The 17,860-nt window shown below is 42.4% G+C and overlaps 2 protein-coding genes across 4 annotated transcripts in view; both read right to left on the bottom strand.

Annotated features, from left to right (window-relative positions):
• Positions 1-6,793, bottom strand: part of tecpr1a (tectonin beta-propeller repeat containing 1a) — a 24,344-nt gene extending 17,551 nt beyond the window's left edge. For both annotated transcript variants that reach the window (XR_016491130.1, XM_036960686.2), the window contains exons 1-5: positions 6,570-6,793; positions 3,675-3,907; positions 2,544-2,726; positions 446-568; positions 170-295 (exon numbers count right to left, since the gene is read on the bottom strand). Coding sequence is in view for 1 of the 2 variants with exons in the window: in XM_036960686.2 (XP_036816581.2) it covers positions 170-295; positions 446-568; positions 2,544-2,726; positions 3,675-3,899 (657 nt within the window). In the remaining variant the exon portion in view is untranslated. The remainder of the gene's footprint in view (positions 1-169; positions 296-445; positions 569-2,543; positions 2,727-3,674; positions 3,908-6,569) is intronic.
• Positions 6,794-7,441: 648 nt separating this feature from the next.
• The window catches only part of LOC110503137 (BAR/IMD domain-containing adapter protein 2-like 1), a 52,474-nt gene continuing 42,055 nt past the window's right edge, over positions 7,442-17,860 (bottom strand). For both annotated transcript variants that reach the window (XM_036960687.2, XM_090217997.1), the window contains 6 exons: positions 17,644-17,770; positions 16,688-16,910; positions 12,510-12,569; positions 12,207-12,360; positions 10,456-10,496; positions 7,442-10,346 (listed from right to left, as the gene is read on the bottom strand). In XM_036960687.2, coding sequence (XP_036816582.2) covers positions 10,274-10,346; positions 10,456-10,496; positions 12,207-12,360; positions 12,510-12,569; positions 16,688-16,910; positions 17,644-17,770 — 678 coding nt within the window. In that variant the 3' untranslated portion in view covers positions 7,442-10,273. The remainder of the gene's footprint in view (positions 10,347-10,455; positions 10,497-12,206; positions 12,361-12,509; positions 12,570-16,687; positions 16,911-17,643; positions 17,771-17,860) is intronic.

Below are 17,860 nucleotides of genomic sequence, written 5' to 3'. Positions count from 1 at the left end.
ATCAGTCAATCAAATGACTTAGGAATATATTAGAGTTGTGTACAACCTGGCAGTGTTTTGTGATCTCTGAAGATATGACCTCCCCCTCTGAGCTGTGTGTGTCTGTGTGTTAGTGTGTGTGTGTGTTTGTATGTGTGAATGTGTGTGTATGTTTTAGAGTGTGTGTTACCTTGCCCTGTAGAGAGACGGCCCACAGAGACAACCTCCCCCTGGGCTCCTCACTGATCTCCCAGCCTCCACAGCTGATGTCATTAAAGGGGTCTGGAAGGGGACCACTGTGACCCTCTGACGGGATCTGGTAACAGAGAGAGAGAGAGGTCAACACACACACACACACACATACTGTAAACTACGGTACACGATGAGTACAATACAAGCCTGTACACTGCAGAGGTACAGTTACATCCTGGTTGTGGCAGGTGATTATATTTCTCCAAATACACACCTTGGCCCAGGTGTCTGTGGCCTTGTACCTCCTGTAGCGGATCCATCGCCTGCGACGGACACATGAGTTCCACTTCTTGTCTTTGGTGTAGGTGGCAGGGAAGTCTATGGCATAGGTCCAACCCTGCAGACACACAGACAGACCCATTCACACATGAATCAGCATGTATAGTGAGTTCCAACGGTATTAGGAAACTGACACGTTGTTGTTTTGGCTTTGTACTCCAGCACCTTGGATTTGAAATGATACAATGGCTATGAGGTTAAAGTGCAAACTGTCAGCTTTTTAATTTGAGGCTATTTTCATCATTATCGGGTGAACTGTTTAGAAATTACTTTTTGTAAATAGTCCCCCCATTTTAGGAAACCAAAAGTCCTGTGACAAATTAACTTATATGTGTATTAAAGTAGTAGAAAGTTATGTTTTTGCTAACCTCCCCTGATATTGGTAATGGTGAGAGGTTAGCATGTCTTGGGTGTATAATATTTGACCCTCTGTAACTTTATCACTCATCATTATTCAAGATTCATTCAGGATTATCTGTAATCACCGTAGCATCCACATTAATGTAGAAGTGTTTAGAAATATATTCTATTCTTATCTACAATAAATAAAAGGGACTCCATAATGACACAATATGTAATTTACCGTTAATTTCTACTGGGAAGAAAATGATCTGAAACACATCCAAAACAAACAGCAAATGATTCAAAAATGTGTAAAGTTACAAGCTTGATGTAAGCATTGGGCGCTATCAATATGGGACCAAGTACTTCACTTTTCACTACATTAATTCACATAAGTGAATTTGTCCCAATGCTTTTGTTCCCTTAAAACGGGGGGACTGGGTACAAACAGTGCTGTAATCACCCGATATGGATGGAAATACCCTCAAATGAAATCTGCCAGTCTGCCACTTAACCCTGTAGTCATTGTATCATTTCAAATCCGAAGTGTTGGAGTACAGAGCCAAAACAACAACAAATGTGTCACTAAGTACACTCCATCCAAACATTTCATGCAGATGAATTAACTGACACATGGAAAAAGTCCAGACGGGGCTGATGGAAACATGAAATGAGGGTACAATTGTATAAATGCCGACAGACAATTTGTTCTTTCGACATGTTGGGATCTTTTTGTCTGTAAAATTAATTATGCGAGAAATAGCAGTGAAAATAACCATGATACCGATGATATGTTGTGAGGCCCTCCCACTATGACTCGGGAAAGCATGCAGTTTATTAGGCTACAGATGAAATAAGTTATGATGAACTTCACAGGGTGAAAGTGCCCGGTGATGAGCTTGATGCTCCTTTCCAATACATATCGAGGTTCTTATTCTGGTGACATGATGATCACACTTATGAATAATAATCTCATACACTAGGTAGTCTACCCACTGTATCTGCCAGCTGTTGGCTAGAGCACAAGTGCCAAGACCAGAGTGGACACATTTTCTATACAATGCAACAGTTTTTGTGACAAAACCATCAGTACATTTGAAAATGTGATGGTACATGGGAAATGAATGATGGTACATGGGAAATGAATGATGGTACATGGGAAATGAATGTAAAAAGTTGTTTTTATGTGCACTACATCATCATGCACATCATTTCATCTGCAAAAAGTCCGTTTGATGGAAACATCTCTGGTGGGAAAATGGGCATATTGTTTTTTGCAGATTTTAGAGTATTGGAATGGAAATCTGTCACCAATTGGATGGAAACCTAGCTAGTCTACTGTTGGAGATCACTGTATGTGAGGGGTAAGACAATGACAGAGAGGGAGGGAAGAAAGACAGAGAGAGGGAGAGAGAGAGGGAGAGAGAGGGAGAGAGAGAAGGAGAGAGAATTAGAGAGAGGAGAGGGAGGGGAGGAGAGAGAAGGAGAGAGAGGGAAAGAGAGAGGGAGAGAGAGAGAAGGAGAGAGAAGGAGAGAGGGAAAGAGAGAGGGAGAGAGAAGGAGAGAGAGGGAAAGAGAGAAAGAGAGAGGGAGAGAATAGAGATAGAGGGGACATATGAAATGGAGGAGGCAAGAGAGGAGAGAGAAAGATACAGAAAAGAGAGAAAGACAGAAAGAGAGAGAACATTCACTTCTTTCTCTGTGGGCTCTCCTCCAAAGTTCTCGTCAATGTACCAGTCCCCCTCCCACTCCCAGTTGGACGAGGGAAGAAAGAAGCTGTCAAGGGGTTGGTGTTCCAGTCCTGTGATGTTACTCCACTGCCAGCGGTCGCTCGGCAACAAGCGATCCGAGAAGTTATCCAAGGGATTCCATCGCTGAGAGAGAAAGAGAGAGAGATAGAGGGAGATATATATATATATTTATTTGTATTATTACTATTTTTTTTAATTGAACTTTTATTTAACTATGCAAGTCAGTTAAGAACAAATTCTTATTTACAATGACGGCCTACTCCAGGCAAAACCCGGACGACACTGGGTCAATTGTGCACCGTCCTATGGGACTCCCAATAACGGCAGGATGTGAAACACACACATATATATATATAGAGAGAGACTATTAAAGACTACCAGAACCCACTGGATTCTCCAATTACATTGAATTAACTACAGGACAAAATACAAACCCTTCAACCCCAAAAAAATCTGTGGTGTTGATGGTATCCTCAATGAAATGATAAAATGTTATTTTGGAACTTCTGAGAGTGTAATGTTTACTGCAAATATTTATTGTTTATTGTCTACTTCACTTGTTTTTGCAATGTTAACATATGTTTTCCATGCCAATAAAGCCCTGGAATTGAAACTGAATTGAGAGAGAGAGAGAGAGAGAGAGAGAGAGAGAGAGAGAGAGAGAGAGAGAGAGAGAGAGAGAGAGAGAGAGAGAGAGAGAGAGAGAGAGAGAGAGAGAGGGTTACAAGAACCATAAATGCATCAGGTGCAAGAGAAGCACAAACACAGGCACAGACACACAGTCACACACACAGCCCACCCTCCCCACGCCCCACACACACAGCCCACCCTCCCCCCGCCCCACACACACACAGCCCACCCTCCCCCCGCCCCACACACACACAGCCCACCCTCCCCCCGCCCCACACACACACACCCTACCCTCCCCCCGCCCCACACACACACAGCCCACCCTCCCCCCGCACCACACACACACAGCCCCCCCCCCCCCACACACACACAGCCCACCCTCCCCCCGCCCCACACACACACAGCCCACCCTCCACCTCCACACACACACGCACCCTGTACCTGGTTCTCGAATGTCTCCTCCTGGTAGCGTATGGGAACATCACTAGAGTGGACATTCAGGTAGATGTGATGGTCACAGGCGATACCCCAGCAACACTGCTGCACGGCCGTCACCCTCTTAAACTCTAACACAGCATCACGACACTGCTCCCACTGCTGCCCTCTGGTGGACAAGCTGTACACACGCCCATACACATCCACTGCCCACAGCAGGGACACAGGCATGTTCAGGCCTAAGGAGAGACGTACTAAAGTAAGATGTACTGCTTTCATTTAAAAGATTCAGCTGTTCGGTCTAAAAATAAGGACATTTACCTCAGGGTCAAGCCAGCAGGCCATCAGATTTGCCACCAGTGCTCCTTATAGGACACATCACTGCACTCTATACTCCTCTGTAAACTGGTCATCTCTGCATACTTGTCGCAAAACCCACTGGTGATGCTTATTTATAAAACCCTCTTAGGCCTCACTCCCCCCTATCTGAGATATCTACTGCAGCCCTCATCCTCCACATACAACACCCGTTCTGCCAGTCACATTCTGTTAAAGGTCCCCAAAGCACACACATCCCTGGGTCGCTCGTCTTTTCAGTTCGCTGCAGCTGGCGACTGGAACGAGCTGCACAAACACTCTGACAGTTGTGGCTGCTTTGTGTGATGTATTGTTGTCTCTACCTTCTTGCCCTTTGTGCTGTTGTCTGTGCCCAATAATGTTTGTACCATGTTTTGTGCTGCTACCATGTTGTGCTGGTGCCATGTTGTGTTGCTACCATGCTGTGTTGTCATGTGTTGCAGCCTTGCTATGTTGTTGTGTTATGTCTCTTATGTCTAATGTTGTGTTGTCTCTTGTCGTGATGTGTGTTTTGTCCTACATTATATTATTATTATTGTTAATAGTTTTATTCCAGCCCCCCGTCCCTGCAGAAGGTCTGTTGGTAGGCCATTTGTGAATAAGAATTTGTTCTTAACTGACTTGCCTAGTTAAATAAGTGTTAAATATTTTGATTTGAAATAATAAAAATATTTTTTTAGCTAGCAGGCCTGATTTTGTGTGGGGGGGGGGGGGGGACGGCGACATTTGTACACTGCAAATCAACCACAAGAAGCCCAAACAGATATAATATTGAACTAAAACATAATCATTTCAAACCTTGCTTATATTTGTATATGATGTGTGGGAATACTTGGGAACTGATTCCTTAAACTTAAATCACGTAGAAGCTGATTTCCTGGTGTTTTAATAGTATTTTATGTGCAACAATAAAATTACAAATAAAAATAATAATGTGAGTTTGGTTATTACATTTTTTTTGGCTCTGAAAACTTGTGGGGCCAAATAAAACCACCCGTGGGCCAAATTTGGCCAGCAGGCCACCAGTTAAGGGAACACATCTACACTCATTGAAGTTGTTTAAACAGGTGACATCAATAAGAGATCATAACTTTCATCTGCATTCACCTGGTCAGTCTATATACACTCAGTGTATATTGTCTCTTTGTCCCTTTGATTGTAGCAGGCTTTAAGATAATCTCATCCAACCCAAGTCTATCCATTTGGGGGTAAAAAGCCAACCTGACCTTACAATTTACCCCTGTTCTGTGTAAACTGTGCCAGCTTCCTCCTGTCCTATTCCTTGCCCACTGCACTAGGGTAGTGGTTCCCAACCAGGGGTACTAGGACCTATCCACAGGGGGTACTTGAGAAGACTCATGAGACCATAGGACCATTGGTAAAATGCACATGAGGGGGTACTTCAGGGGTACTCCAGGCAGAGCAAAATTCCGTTGGTGGTACAGTAAAATAAAACGGTTGGGAACCACTGGGTTAGGGGCACTGTCTATCTTGTTGTTGGGAACCACTGGACTAGGGGCACTGTTCTATCTTGTTGTTGGGAACCACTGGACTAGGGGCACTGTTCTATCTTGTTGTTGGGATTTTGGGATCATGCTGTGAGGTTACAATAATAACCATGATTAAAGCTGCAATATGAACTTTAGGGGCAACCCGAAATGTGAGTTATAGAGCTGTCATTATTTTACATGTATTTAACTAGGCAAGTCAGTTAAGAACAAATTCTTATTTACAATGATGGCCTACCCCAGCTCAACCTGGATGACGCTGGGCCAATTGTGCGCCGCCCTATGGGACTCTCAATCACAGCCAGATGTGATCCATCTCAGGTAGGCTGAGTCACGTGTCTTCATCACTGCCCCATATTCTGAACACTGTGGTCATTACACCATAGTCTATGTGGCATAACATAAATATAGTATGACGTTTATCATGAATAACTTCATCATTTTAAAGGGGATTTGCTGAATTTTTATGTTAAAACTAACAACCCTCCTCTCTTTTGCTTCCTGTATATTATGCAATGTCTGGAGCGAGTGATGCTCTTCAAAGGCATAGTCCCTGTCACTAGCAATTAATTAACTGATGTAGCCAGAGAGAGACCTCTGTGTACTGTCTGAACCGAGCTGAGATATGATCTTTAATAGCCCACTTGACTCGACAGTCTCTTTAGCGACAACTGTCACCCACCAAGCAAACTGCAACATTGTAACTTTTTGCGAGAATACTGTGAAAAATGAATGACATTTGTTACATTGTAATGGCGCAGTGAATGATCAACATGGATACATTGTAGATAGTACAATCTTGCTAAGTGACATATAGCTAGGCTTCGGTTGGCTTATAAAACACTCTAAACTAGTATTAGCCAGCTAAGTGTATCACAGGTAGTCTGCTATTTTTGCATAATATAGCTAGCTGGCTGCTGCTGTCAGACAATGTACAACCGCATAACTGAATGACATTATGTTGCTTATAGGGAGGTTTACCACTGCAAAACCAGACATTAAATAGCTTGCTAGTTAGCAGTAGCTCATCACTTACCTTGCGCTCCATCTCATAAACGGTATGGCAGTTCACGTAAATCACTGCAATTCATTCGGCATTTCAGATTGAATATACAGTGATTTCACGTTAGCCACTACTGTATCTATTTACATTGCAATCGTTTCCTAATCCGAAACAGGAAGTGTTGGGTTTTACTGTAAACGCAGATTGGCTGCTGCACCAAAATGAACCAATAGCTACATTTGTCCAGTAGGTAACGCTCGTAGTTTAGTTATTAAAGGGCAGTACAAGGTATGATAGCGTTGGATAAAATAATAGAATACAATCGATAATGCACTTGTCTTTCCTTACCAGCACTGAATTTGCTTAAAGCTGGTATATTGAGGAAAGTTTTACTTACAATGACTGTGATGTGTGGCTTGCACTGAGAGCCAATGTATACTTGATCCGAAAATGTGGTCGGAGGCGCCATATGAATGGTGTGACGCAATTGCAAAACCTCTGGAGGCACGCAGAGGCCAACATGAGCTCTGTACCGCATCGTCGTGCGCCTCTCAAATGTTGTGACAATGCAGAGGGCTCTGTATAGCTCCGCTTTGACACACACACACACACACACAATAGGAGTAGACAGTGGACATAATGGACAGTAATGTCCTATTGACAATCCCTCAGCATTGTCTCATGCTTTTCCTTCCAAATGTGTCTTATGACCAACAAAATTGCAACGTAAACAGACTCTAGTGGTAAACATAGACATCTTTATTTAGACATTAATGTGAGTGTTTATGGCAATCACATTAACATAACTTAAAGCTATTTACAATGGGGCAGGAAATAATGGTAGCCTACTCATTCGTTCAATATAAAATAAAAACGACTCATTCAATTAAAAGACAACCAAATTGTCAATTTCATCTCATGTATTAAGGGACATACACATTGTCAGTTATACAGTCTTCATACAGATATGCAGTAGGTTATGGCAGTAAAATGCAAAGACAGTACATTAATTTTAAAAAATGTTTAAAAAAATAAAGACCATGTTAAGGTTTATCCTGTTTTACTGTGAGATAACATAACTTTAGTCTACAGAACACCATGGTAAAGCATTTTCCTTGTCACCTTTAGTGAATGACAGAATCAGTATCTGAACAGAGATAGAAGAGGAACCATAAACTTATTTGGGAATCATCAATTATCATGGACAGCAGTGTGTATCATGAATTCCTCTACACTGAAGGAAGAGAAAAACCTATATACTCTTTCGATATACTGCATACTGCATGGTTCATACGGGATTTCTACCAATAACAATGTTATTGTGATTTACAACAATTGTGTATTTGTAAAACACAGTCTTCAGCTTACCATGAAAAAAAACTAAGATAAATTGTCTCCATACAACTTTATAAACATCATGAACCTTTAAACAATAAACATCATGAACCTTTAAACAAGTATGAAAAAAAATATACTTTTAAAACTATGAAGAAATAGCATAGCAGAGTCCATATGTCAATCCATTCCCCATTCAGCATACATTCATTTAGTCTATGGCTAATCAAAAATCACTTATTTTCATTTTAAACATAACTTACATGAGCTATATTCATTCTTCCATAAACTCTCATTGTTTACACTCAATACACTTAGTGGGGGCTGAGTAGACTTCTTTATGATGAAATGAGTTTTAAAAAATGATACATCTCTAATTTGTTTAAATGTACGTATATATAGTAGCCTCCCCATTGAAAAATGGTTACGTCATAATGAAAAAATAAATATGGCAAAAAATGTAGCACTTCTTTCCCCAACTAGTGTCCCCGTGCCTCATTCCTACAACTACTACAGACAGAATACAGTGCCTAGAGAAGGTCTACAGACAGAATACAGTGCCTAGAGAAGGTCTACAGACAGAATACAGTGCCTAGAGAAGGTCTACAGACAGAATACAGTGCCTAGAGAAGGTCTACAGACAGAATACAGTGCCTAGAGAAGGTCTACAGACAGAATACAGTGCCTAGAGAAGGTCTACAGACAGAATACAGTGCCTAGAGAAGGTCTACAGACAGAATACAGTGCCTAGAGAAGGTCTACAGACAGAATACAGTGCCTAGAGAAGGTCTACAGATAGAATACAGTGCCTAGAGAAGGTCTACAGACAGAATACAGTGCCTAGAGAAGGTCTACAGATAGAATACAGTGCCTAGAGAAGGTCTACAGACAGAATACAGTGCCTAGAGAAGGTCTACAGACAGAATACAGTGCCTAGAGAAGGTCTACAGACAGAATACAGTGCCTAGAGAAGGTCTACAGACAGAATACAGTGCCTAGAGAAGGTCTACAGACAGAATACAGTGCCTAGAGAAGGTCTACAGACAGAATACAGTGCCTAGAGAAGGTCTACAGATAGAATACAGTGCCTAGTGAAGGTCAACACACCCCAAATATTACAAAAATAAACTAATAATCATTTTGCCTTCCTACCGATGTACACAACCTAATCCACATTTTCAGTGAAATAAATTATAGAAAATGTTCAAAATGAAAAATAAGAAAAAAAAAAGAAGTCTTGATTGTGTATGACTTCACACCCCAGAGTTAATACCTGGTGGAAACACTGTTGGCAGCCATTACAGCTGTGAATAATTTGGAATAAAATTCCAACTCTCGACAACTCTTAGGGAAATATATATCCATCGTTTTTGTCAAAATTGCTCAAGAGCAGTAAATTATCATATAATAACTCATGTTATAGGTATGCTTGTCAACGGCAGGGACTGGGGAGTTTGTCATAATCAAAAATAAATATGAAAGGAACAAAGTCCAGGTAAGAAGTTAGAGAAAACCCTGCCTCAGTCTTCTGGAAACCTAACCCTGGGATAGATGTTTTTGCGGAACAATTACACAAATGTTAATGCCGAAGACTCCAAAATGTTTTCCAAGAGGTGTTGAGTGTTCCTCAGTAGTCCACTCTCAGTCCTGACTAACTTTGCTTGAAAATCAGAGACACAGTTTGAATATTGGTGTCCATCAATGATTCCCAACCAAATGTAATGAGCTTGAGCAATTTTGCCAAAGCAATGATTGCCCTAATAGTACAACAAATGATTCCCAGCTGTAATGGCTGCCAAAGGTGCTTCCACCCAGTATTAACTCTGGGGTGTTGTATAATTTATCTTTCAGTCTGAAAATGTGAAGTAGGTTGTGTTGGTCAGTGTAGGTCAGTAGAAAAAAAAAACATTTATTCCCTCTGTAGATTACATTTTAAGGCAACAAACTTTGAAGACTCTGCAAAGGGTGTGTAGACTTTCACTAGCGACTGTATATATATTTATTTAAAAAACAATCTGAACGCAAAAGAGTGAGGAAGGTAGCCTGGATTTGATTATGTTTCAGCACTGCCCATAATCATTGTCACTTCACTACTCTGTTTTACAATGGAGCTGGCTACAATGGAGCTGGCTACAACGGAGCTGGCTACAACGGAGCTGGCTACAACGGAGCTAGTAACAACGGAGCTGGCTACAACGGAGCTAGTAACAACGGAGCTGGCTACAACGGAGCTAGTAACAACGGTGCTGGCTACAACGGAGCTAGTAACAACGGTGCTGGCTACAACGGAGCTGGTTTGCTGAAGCGGAGTAGAATCCATGCTTTGTTGACATATTGTTGGACTGTAATTCTGGAGTGTTGGTGGTGTTTTATCATTCCTCTGTCTGAATGAGCTCTGGTTATTAGACGTTGGGTGCTGATCTGTCGTTGGTCACTGTAGGTCTCAGTTTGACAGTGGCAAAGGGATTCCCACCTCTGGAAAATATCATGAAAAAAAACATTGTCATATGTGAATTAATTATTATTTCCCATCAAAATCATGTGAGAGGTTATATTGTTATAACAGAGTTATTATAAAACTTACCCCAGAAAGGGAACCTTTCCAACCTCATTGGGTAGAGAGATCTATTAACAAAAAGAAAGAGAAACACTTAAGCCATGATACATGCTTTGTATATTTACTACATGCTGCATTATCCCCATGCAGCTGTCAGGGTTGTGTCACTCCTCAGTGAAGAACTCTGGGACGTATGATCTCATGCTGGGGGACAGGAATCTAGAATGTCTAGAAAGGCCAGCACACAGCACACCTCTTCTCCGAGTAGATGGAAATCTTATCGAAACACCAAGCAAGTGAGTGTGATGAAAATAGTTTTAAAACAGACGGTTAACTGATTACGTAGCTATGCTTGAGGTAATTTAGGATGTATAAACGTGTATCTATTGAACCAACAATTACCTGCACTCTCAGAAAGTAAGTTGTGTTCGTTTTCTATCCTTATCTGATGTTTTGAAGATCCATTCTAATAGTGGATGAGGCTGTTATCATTCAGCAGAACAGATTGAATAGATACACCAACAGTCAGAGCAAACATAACACCATGGTCACTTTCAGAGAATTTAGTTTTTGCACTGCAAAGAAATGACCCTGTTGGCCTCCTCAACCTATTCCGGGACATAACCCCTGCCCTAACACAACCACTACACTAGAGGGCAGACAGTGTCCAGGAGTGAGGGTGAATGGGCAGCTATGGGAGAGGCCCCAGACAGTGGCTTACATCAGGGACCATTCATCTTTAAGCGACAAGCAAAGTCACCTCTCCACAATCACATGATCAAAGTGATCAGAAGAAGGGAAGCAAGAAAGGATGGGACTTGTAGGAAGGAAAGGGTGAAAGGTGGGGAAGGGGTAGAACAGATGAGGGGGCAAGGGGGAGAAGAGGGGTGAGAAAGGCCCACTCTATTACCATAGCATCCCTAACAGTAGTGTATTTCTCCCAATGCCCTGAGGCAGCAGTTCCAGCACACAAGGGCAATCAATGAGAGAGAGATAGAGAGAGAGAGAGAGAGAGAGAGAGAGATGGGGAGAGAGAGAGAGAGAGAAAGATGGGAGAGAGAGAGAGAGCAAGATGGGAGAGAGAGAGAGAGCGATGAGACAAGTGAGAGATGGGGAGAGCGAGAGTGAAAAAGATGGGGAGAGAAAGAAAGAGAGAGAGCGAGCGATGGGGCGAGAGAGGGCCCATAGCTCTGTACACCATGATTACTTCATTCTCAAACCAGCTGACACAGTGCAGGTTCTAATTGAAGATGTGTGGTTGAGCAAAATTTCTGTGTAGGCCTATACCCCCCTGGTCCTCCGTCCTTCCCACCCTCATTTCCTCCCTCTCTTCCTCCCTCCTTCATTCCTGCACAGAGACAAAACCAGGCAGGGAGCATTTTTTAAATATATTTTTTATTTCTCTCTCTCAATTATCAGTGGCAGCATCAAGACATTTAGGCCTTAGGTTTCTGTCATAACCTAGCTTAAAGTGTGCTTGGTGGTGGGAGTCCTTCCCTAACTAGCCCACGTGAAAATACACAAATAAAATGTCTTCCACATTAGGTCAGCCAACTGTAAACCTGTGGAGAGGGTGAAGGTTTAACGTTCACCCTAAGAAGACAGTTTCCCAGCATATGGGCTAATAGACAACATCAAAATCAAAGTTGTTCAGACGTTTCAGAGACCTTGTAGGTGGTTTAACATTGAAATGAGTCCAACAAACTGATTTTCACTTTAAGGTGACGTGCTGACTGTATTGTTAGGTAAGAATGTGGAAGGGATGACTGGGTTCTGACCGTGTTTTTGGGTGAGGGTGTGGAGGCGCTGACCAGGCTGACAGGGCTGTTCCCTGTCCTGTCGCTGTAGTCTGGCGGCGGCAGCAAAACATGCTCCTCCTCTTCCTGTTCCGGAAGACTGGCCACACTCAGACGACGCACCGGTGTCCCCAAACTGTAGACATAGACAGATACACACAAATGTTAGGACTTTACCTGGCCCAAAATAACCTTGTTTCTAGACACTTCTTGAAAGCCCCCTATAGATTTGAGAGGGTAGGTGTAAACAATATCATAAGATCATCACATGGCTATGTGTCGTACCTGTTTGAGATCAGTGGTTCATTGTAAGGTCGGCAGTAAGATGAGGGAAACCAGCCCCGCCTGAAACAAACACAGACACACCAAAATATTAGCCCAATAAAACAACAATGAAGAACATCACACCTTTCATCCACACTGCACACTGCCCTAACCCATCTGGACAAGAGGAATACCTATGTGAGAATGCTGTTCATCGACTGCAGCTCAGCATTTAACACCATAGTACCCTCCAAACTCGTCATCAAGCTCGAGACCCTGGGTCTCGACCCCACCCTGTGCAACTGGGTACTGGACTTCCTGACGGGACGCCCCCAGGTGTTGAGGGTAGGTAACAACATCTCCACCCCGCTGATCCTCAACACTGGGGCCCCACAGGGGTGCGTTCTGAGCCCTCTCCTGTACTCCCTGTTCACCCACGACTGCGTGGCCATGCTTGCCTCCAACTCAATCATCAAGTTTGCAGACGACACTACAGTGGTAGACTTGATTACCAACAATGACGAGACGGCCTACAGGGAGGAGGTGAGGGCCCTCGGAGTGTGGTGTCAGGAAAATAACCTCACACTCAACGTCAACAAAACAAAGGAGATGATCGTGGACTTCAGGAAACAGCAGAGGGAGCACCCCCTTATCCACATCGACGGGACAGTAGTGAAGAGGGTAGTAAGTTTTAAGTTCCTCGGCGTACACATCACAGACAAACTGAATTGGTCCACCCACACAGACAGCATCGTGAAGAAGGCACAGCAGTGACTCTTCAACCTCAGGAGGCTGAAGAAATTCGGCTTGTCACCAAAAGCACTCACAAACTTCTACAGATGCACAATCGAGAGCATCCTGGCGGGCTGTATCACCGCCTGGTACAGCAACTGCTCCGCCCACAACCGTAACGCTCTCCAGAGGGTAGTGAGGTCTGCACAACGCATCACCGGGGGCAAACTACCTGCCCTCCAGGACACCTACAACACCCGATGTCACAGGAAGGCCATAAAGATAATCAAGGACAAGGACTGTACTCTATACCATATACTGCATCTTGCCTATGCCGTTCAGTACCATCACTTATTCATATATTTTCATGTACATATTCTTCATCCCTTTACACTTGTGTGTATAAGGTAAATTGTTAGGTTAGATTATTCGTTGGTTATTACTGCATTATCGGAACTGGAAGCACAAGCATTTTGATAACCATGTGTATGTGATAAATACAATTTGATTTGATTTGATTGATTTAGAGCGTTGTGCCAGTAACTGAAAGGTTGCTAGATCAAATCCCTGAGCTGACAATGTAAAAATATGTTGTTCTGTCCCTGAACAAAGCAGTTAGCCCACTGTTTCTAGTCTGTCATTGTAAATAAGAATTTGTTCTTATCTGACTTGCCTAGTTAAAAATTGAAATTCCCAAAGCTGTAATAATGTCCGTCTATGCCAAAGGGACCGGAAATTGACTTTCTTTGCTAATTTGTTTCAGAAAGAAAATGTCAGTAGGCAGACTAACATCTCTGCTTCAAGCTTAAATCTCTTTCTTCTCTTCCCCCCCTTTATTGGCATGATGTAACTATGTACATATTTTTTGAGATGCCAAAGCTTACTTTGGAGATTTGCAATATTAACATAATTAATAATCAATATTGTCAACGGGACAACAGTAACAATAACAACCAAGGGTCAAAGTGACCATACATTGAACAATAACAATTAGCATAGAGGACATGTGCAGGTTGGTTGGTCTGTCAGACACTGTCCCTCATCTTATCTCGCTCTCTGGCTCTCTCTCCCTGATCTTTCACATACATATGAGCACTAATGACTTTAATGACCAGCTAGAAGGAGGGAGATACACCCATACAGTAGACTTGCCATCAAAGCATGCACACATAATTACTAAGTTGGCTTTGAGCCATCGGTCTCTATGGCCTTAACAAAAGATAATGAGTGCGCTACATTCAGCTGGTACCAGGCTCTACCTTCACTGTATTCAGAGATGAAAGAACATAAACAAAGATGTCGTTTCAAGAAGACAGGTTGGCATTCATCCTTTTCTCCCCACACAGTCTGTGTATGAGCAGACATCACAATCGCCAATGGTCTTTCAAAGGTGTGGTTTGACCAAACTACCTTTCAACAACCCCTCGCCACCCTCTCACATGTTGAATTTCTTGTTGCGTTTCCACATCAACATTCATCATTGTATGTCCCAAAAAACACAACCAGCCAAGTGAGGCTGCTTTCTTCTGGAAATTGTGAAGTCAAAGATGGACAAAGGGGGTGTTGTTGGGGCTGTGTTTCTGGACCTAAGGAAGGCTTTTGATACTGTTAACCATGAGATTCTCATCACAAAATTGTCCAAGTTCAACTTTTCCCCTGATGCCTTGAGATGGATGAAATCATACCTTGAAGGCAGAACTCAGTGTGTCAGAGTGAGCAATGAGCTGTCGCCCACTCTTAGCTATGATGTGGGCGTGCCCCAAGGGTCAATACTGGGGCCCCTCTTGTTCATTAATGATCTGCCTTCTGTCTGTACTGGGTCTGAAGTTCAAATGTATGCAGATGATACAGTGATATATGTGCATGCAAAGAGCAAACAACAAGCTGCACAAGAACTCACTACTGCAATGGTCCAGGTTACAAAGTGGCTCAGTGACTCGTGTTTGCATCTCAATGTGAAAAAAACTGTTTGCATGTTCTTCACAAAGAGGGCAACAGTTGTTATGAGCCAGATGTCTATGTGTCAGGGGAGAAGCTCCAGGTGGTATCTGATTTTAAGTACCTTGGCATCATACTCGATTCCAACCTCTTTTAAAAAGCATGTGAAAAAGGTAATTCAACGACCAAACTCAACCTAGCTAATTTCAGATATATACGAAATTGTTTGACTACAGAGGTAGCAAAACTGTACTTCAAATGTATGATACTCCCCCACTTAACATACTGCTTGACTAGTTGGGCCCAAGCTTGCTGTACAACATTAAGACCTATTCAGTCTGTCTACAAACAGGCTCTCAAAGTGCTTGATAGGAAGCCCAATAGCCATCATCACTGTTACATCCTCAGAAAGCATGAGCTCCTGAGTTGGGAAAATCTTGTGCAATACACTGACGCATGTCTTATATTCAAGATCCTAAATGGTCAGGCTCCACCACTCAGTATTTTTGTTAAACAGAAAACCCAAACATATGGCAGCAGATCCACAAGGTCTGCCATGAGAGGTGATTGTACTTTTCCCTTAAGGAAAAGCAGCTTTAGCAAATCCGTTATCTCTGTGAGAGCTTCCCATGTCTGGAATACACTGCCATCAGACACACACAACTGCACCACATATCACACTTTCGCAAAATGCTTGAAGACATGGCTAAAGGTCAATCAGATTTGTGAACATGGTCCCTAGCTGTGTGTTGCCGCTTTCCATGTTTTCTGTTGTCTGTAGCTTGTGAGGTGTGGAAACACTGTTGCTTTTATGAATTTTGTCTTGCTGCTTTTTGTTCTATGTTGCTATGTCTGTATGCTACGTCTTGCTTGTCCTATGTTGCGCTGTCTGTATGCTATGTATTGCTTGTCCTATGTTGCTATTGTCTATATTGTAATTATTTTTAATAACCTGCCCAGAGACTGCGGTTGAAAATTAGCCGGCTGGCTAAAACCGGCACTTTTACTGAAACGTTGATTAATGTGCACTGTCCCTGTAAAAATAAAATAAACTCAAACTCAACATGATGGAGAGCAAAGCCACGTGTCCCTAAGAGCTCAGTTACCTTCTATCGCCTGCAGTTGTGGTAGCTAGCAAGCTTAGGGTAATAGTGTTATAACCTCTAGCACTGTGACAGATTGCATAACTTCAGTGAGAGACCTTAGATCTGCGTCCGGGTCTTCTCCTGGTAAATAAGCCTTAATTAGGGTGTAATAAATCTTTGTAAAGTTGTAATAAAGTTGAACAAACTCTCAATACACAGTGACTCACTGCCAAGTCAATAAGCCTCTATAAATGTGTTATAAAACTTCATAAATCCTCATAGACCCTAAATACCCAGTAAATAGTGACTTACTGCCATGTCTTCTCCAGGCTAGAAAGCATTTATAAAGGTGTAATAATGCTTCATGAAGTGACTTACTGCCGGGTCTTCACCAGGCTAGAAAGCATTTATAAAGGTGTAATAATGCTTCATGAAGTGACTTACTGCCGGGTCTTCTCCAGCTCTCCGTATAGCCATCCGTCCTTCTCCTCCTTGATGAGCAGTATGATGATGTCACCATCATCAAAGGACAGGAGTGTGTCGCTGTTGCCGGCCGTGTGGGGGAAGATGGTCCTGACCCGTGGCTTCCTGCCCACGTTCAGCCCAGAACCTATCGACACTGACCGGGATAGAGACAGGCTTCCACTGTTCTCCATACTGCTCTGGCCTGGAAGGTCAAAGTTCAAAGTTCAAGTTCAATATGTTTTATTATCAAAATGTAGAAAGACAGCAAGTACTCGCTGAAATATTTGATATTTACAATAGCAGAGTTCAAAATAATACATGGATAAGTATATCACGGAGGAAAGAGACATGGCATATAGCTAATGATTTATAACCCTGGTCTAAATGGCCACACGGAGAAGAACTATTGCATCATTAAAGAGGGGAATTGGTTTTGCAGCAGAATCTTCTGTGTAATTTAGACATTCAATAAGAGAAGACATGGAGAACAAATGCTAGATGAAGTAAGAATCGATACTTTAGCAGGATTAAAGGGTACATGCAGCACAACTTGAAGGGAATAAAGATACAATCCTGAACCTTCTTTTAAGATTTCTGTATATATTCTGTCGAGCAGACGTACTCAATAATGTCCCAGAGCACAAGATAAAATATTTCCAAACAAGATTACATGTAGATGAGGACAGCCACCAAATGCTATACTATCATCTTTTTTTATCAATTTGTATAGATTAGATTACGAAAGGCAGCATATTTACATGAGTAAAGTGGTATGGGACTCGTAAAGCTAAACAGAATCTCTGTAGAAATGAACAGCTACCAAAACATTATATTTTCAAATTTTGTTATACAGAGTACAACTACACACACAATGTAACACATATTCAAACTTCAATCCAAAGACTGAAGCCTGAGGTGTGAGGCTGCAGTAGTACCTGAGTTGTGGTCTGATGTAGATGTGAAGGAGGCGTGGGGGACGTCCTGGTTGAACATATTAGCCAGTGGACTGATCTGGGCTTTTAGCTGGGGGGCTGGTGGGGGAACCATCAAATCCCTGTTGTTCTGAGGACAGAGAAAACATCAAATATGAAAGTCACAGTACATGCAATGCATATAGAAGAGCAAATACCATTTGTGACTCGTTTCAGGAAA

This window comes from Oncorhynchus mykiss, chromosome 23 (assembly GCF_057628025.1).
Source record: "Oncorhynchus mykiss isolate SJ-2025 chromosome 23, ASM5762802v1, whole genome shotgun sequence".
Classification (NCBI taxonomy): Eukaryota; Metazoa; Chordata; class Actinopteri; order Salmoniformes; family Salmonidae; genus Oncorhynchus; species Oncorhynchus mykiss.
The sequence above is the reverse complement of the archived record's forward strand: the minus strand, read 5'-3'. Positions and strand labels throughout refer to the sequence as shown.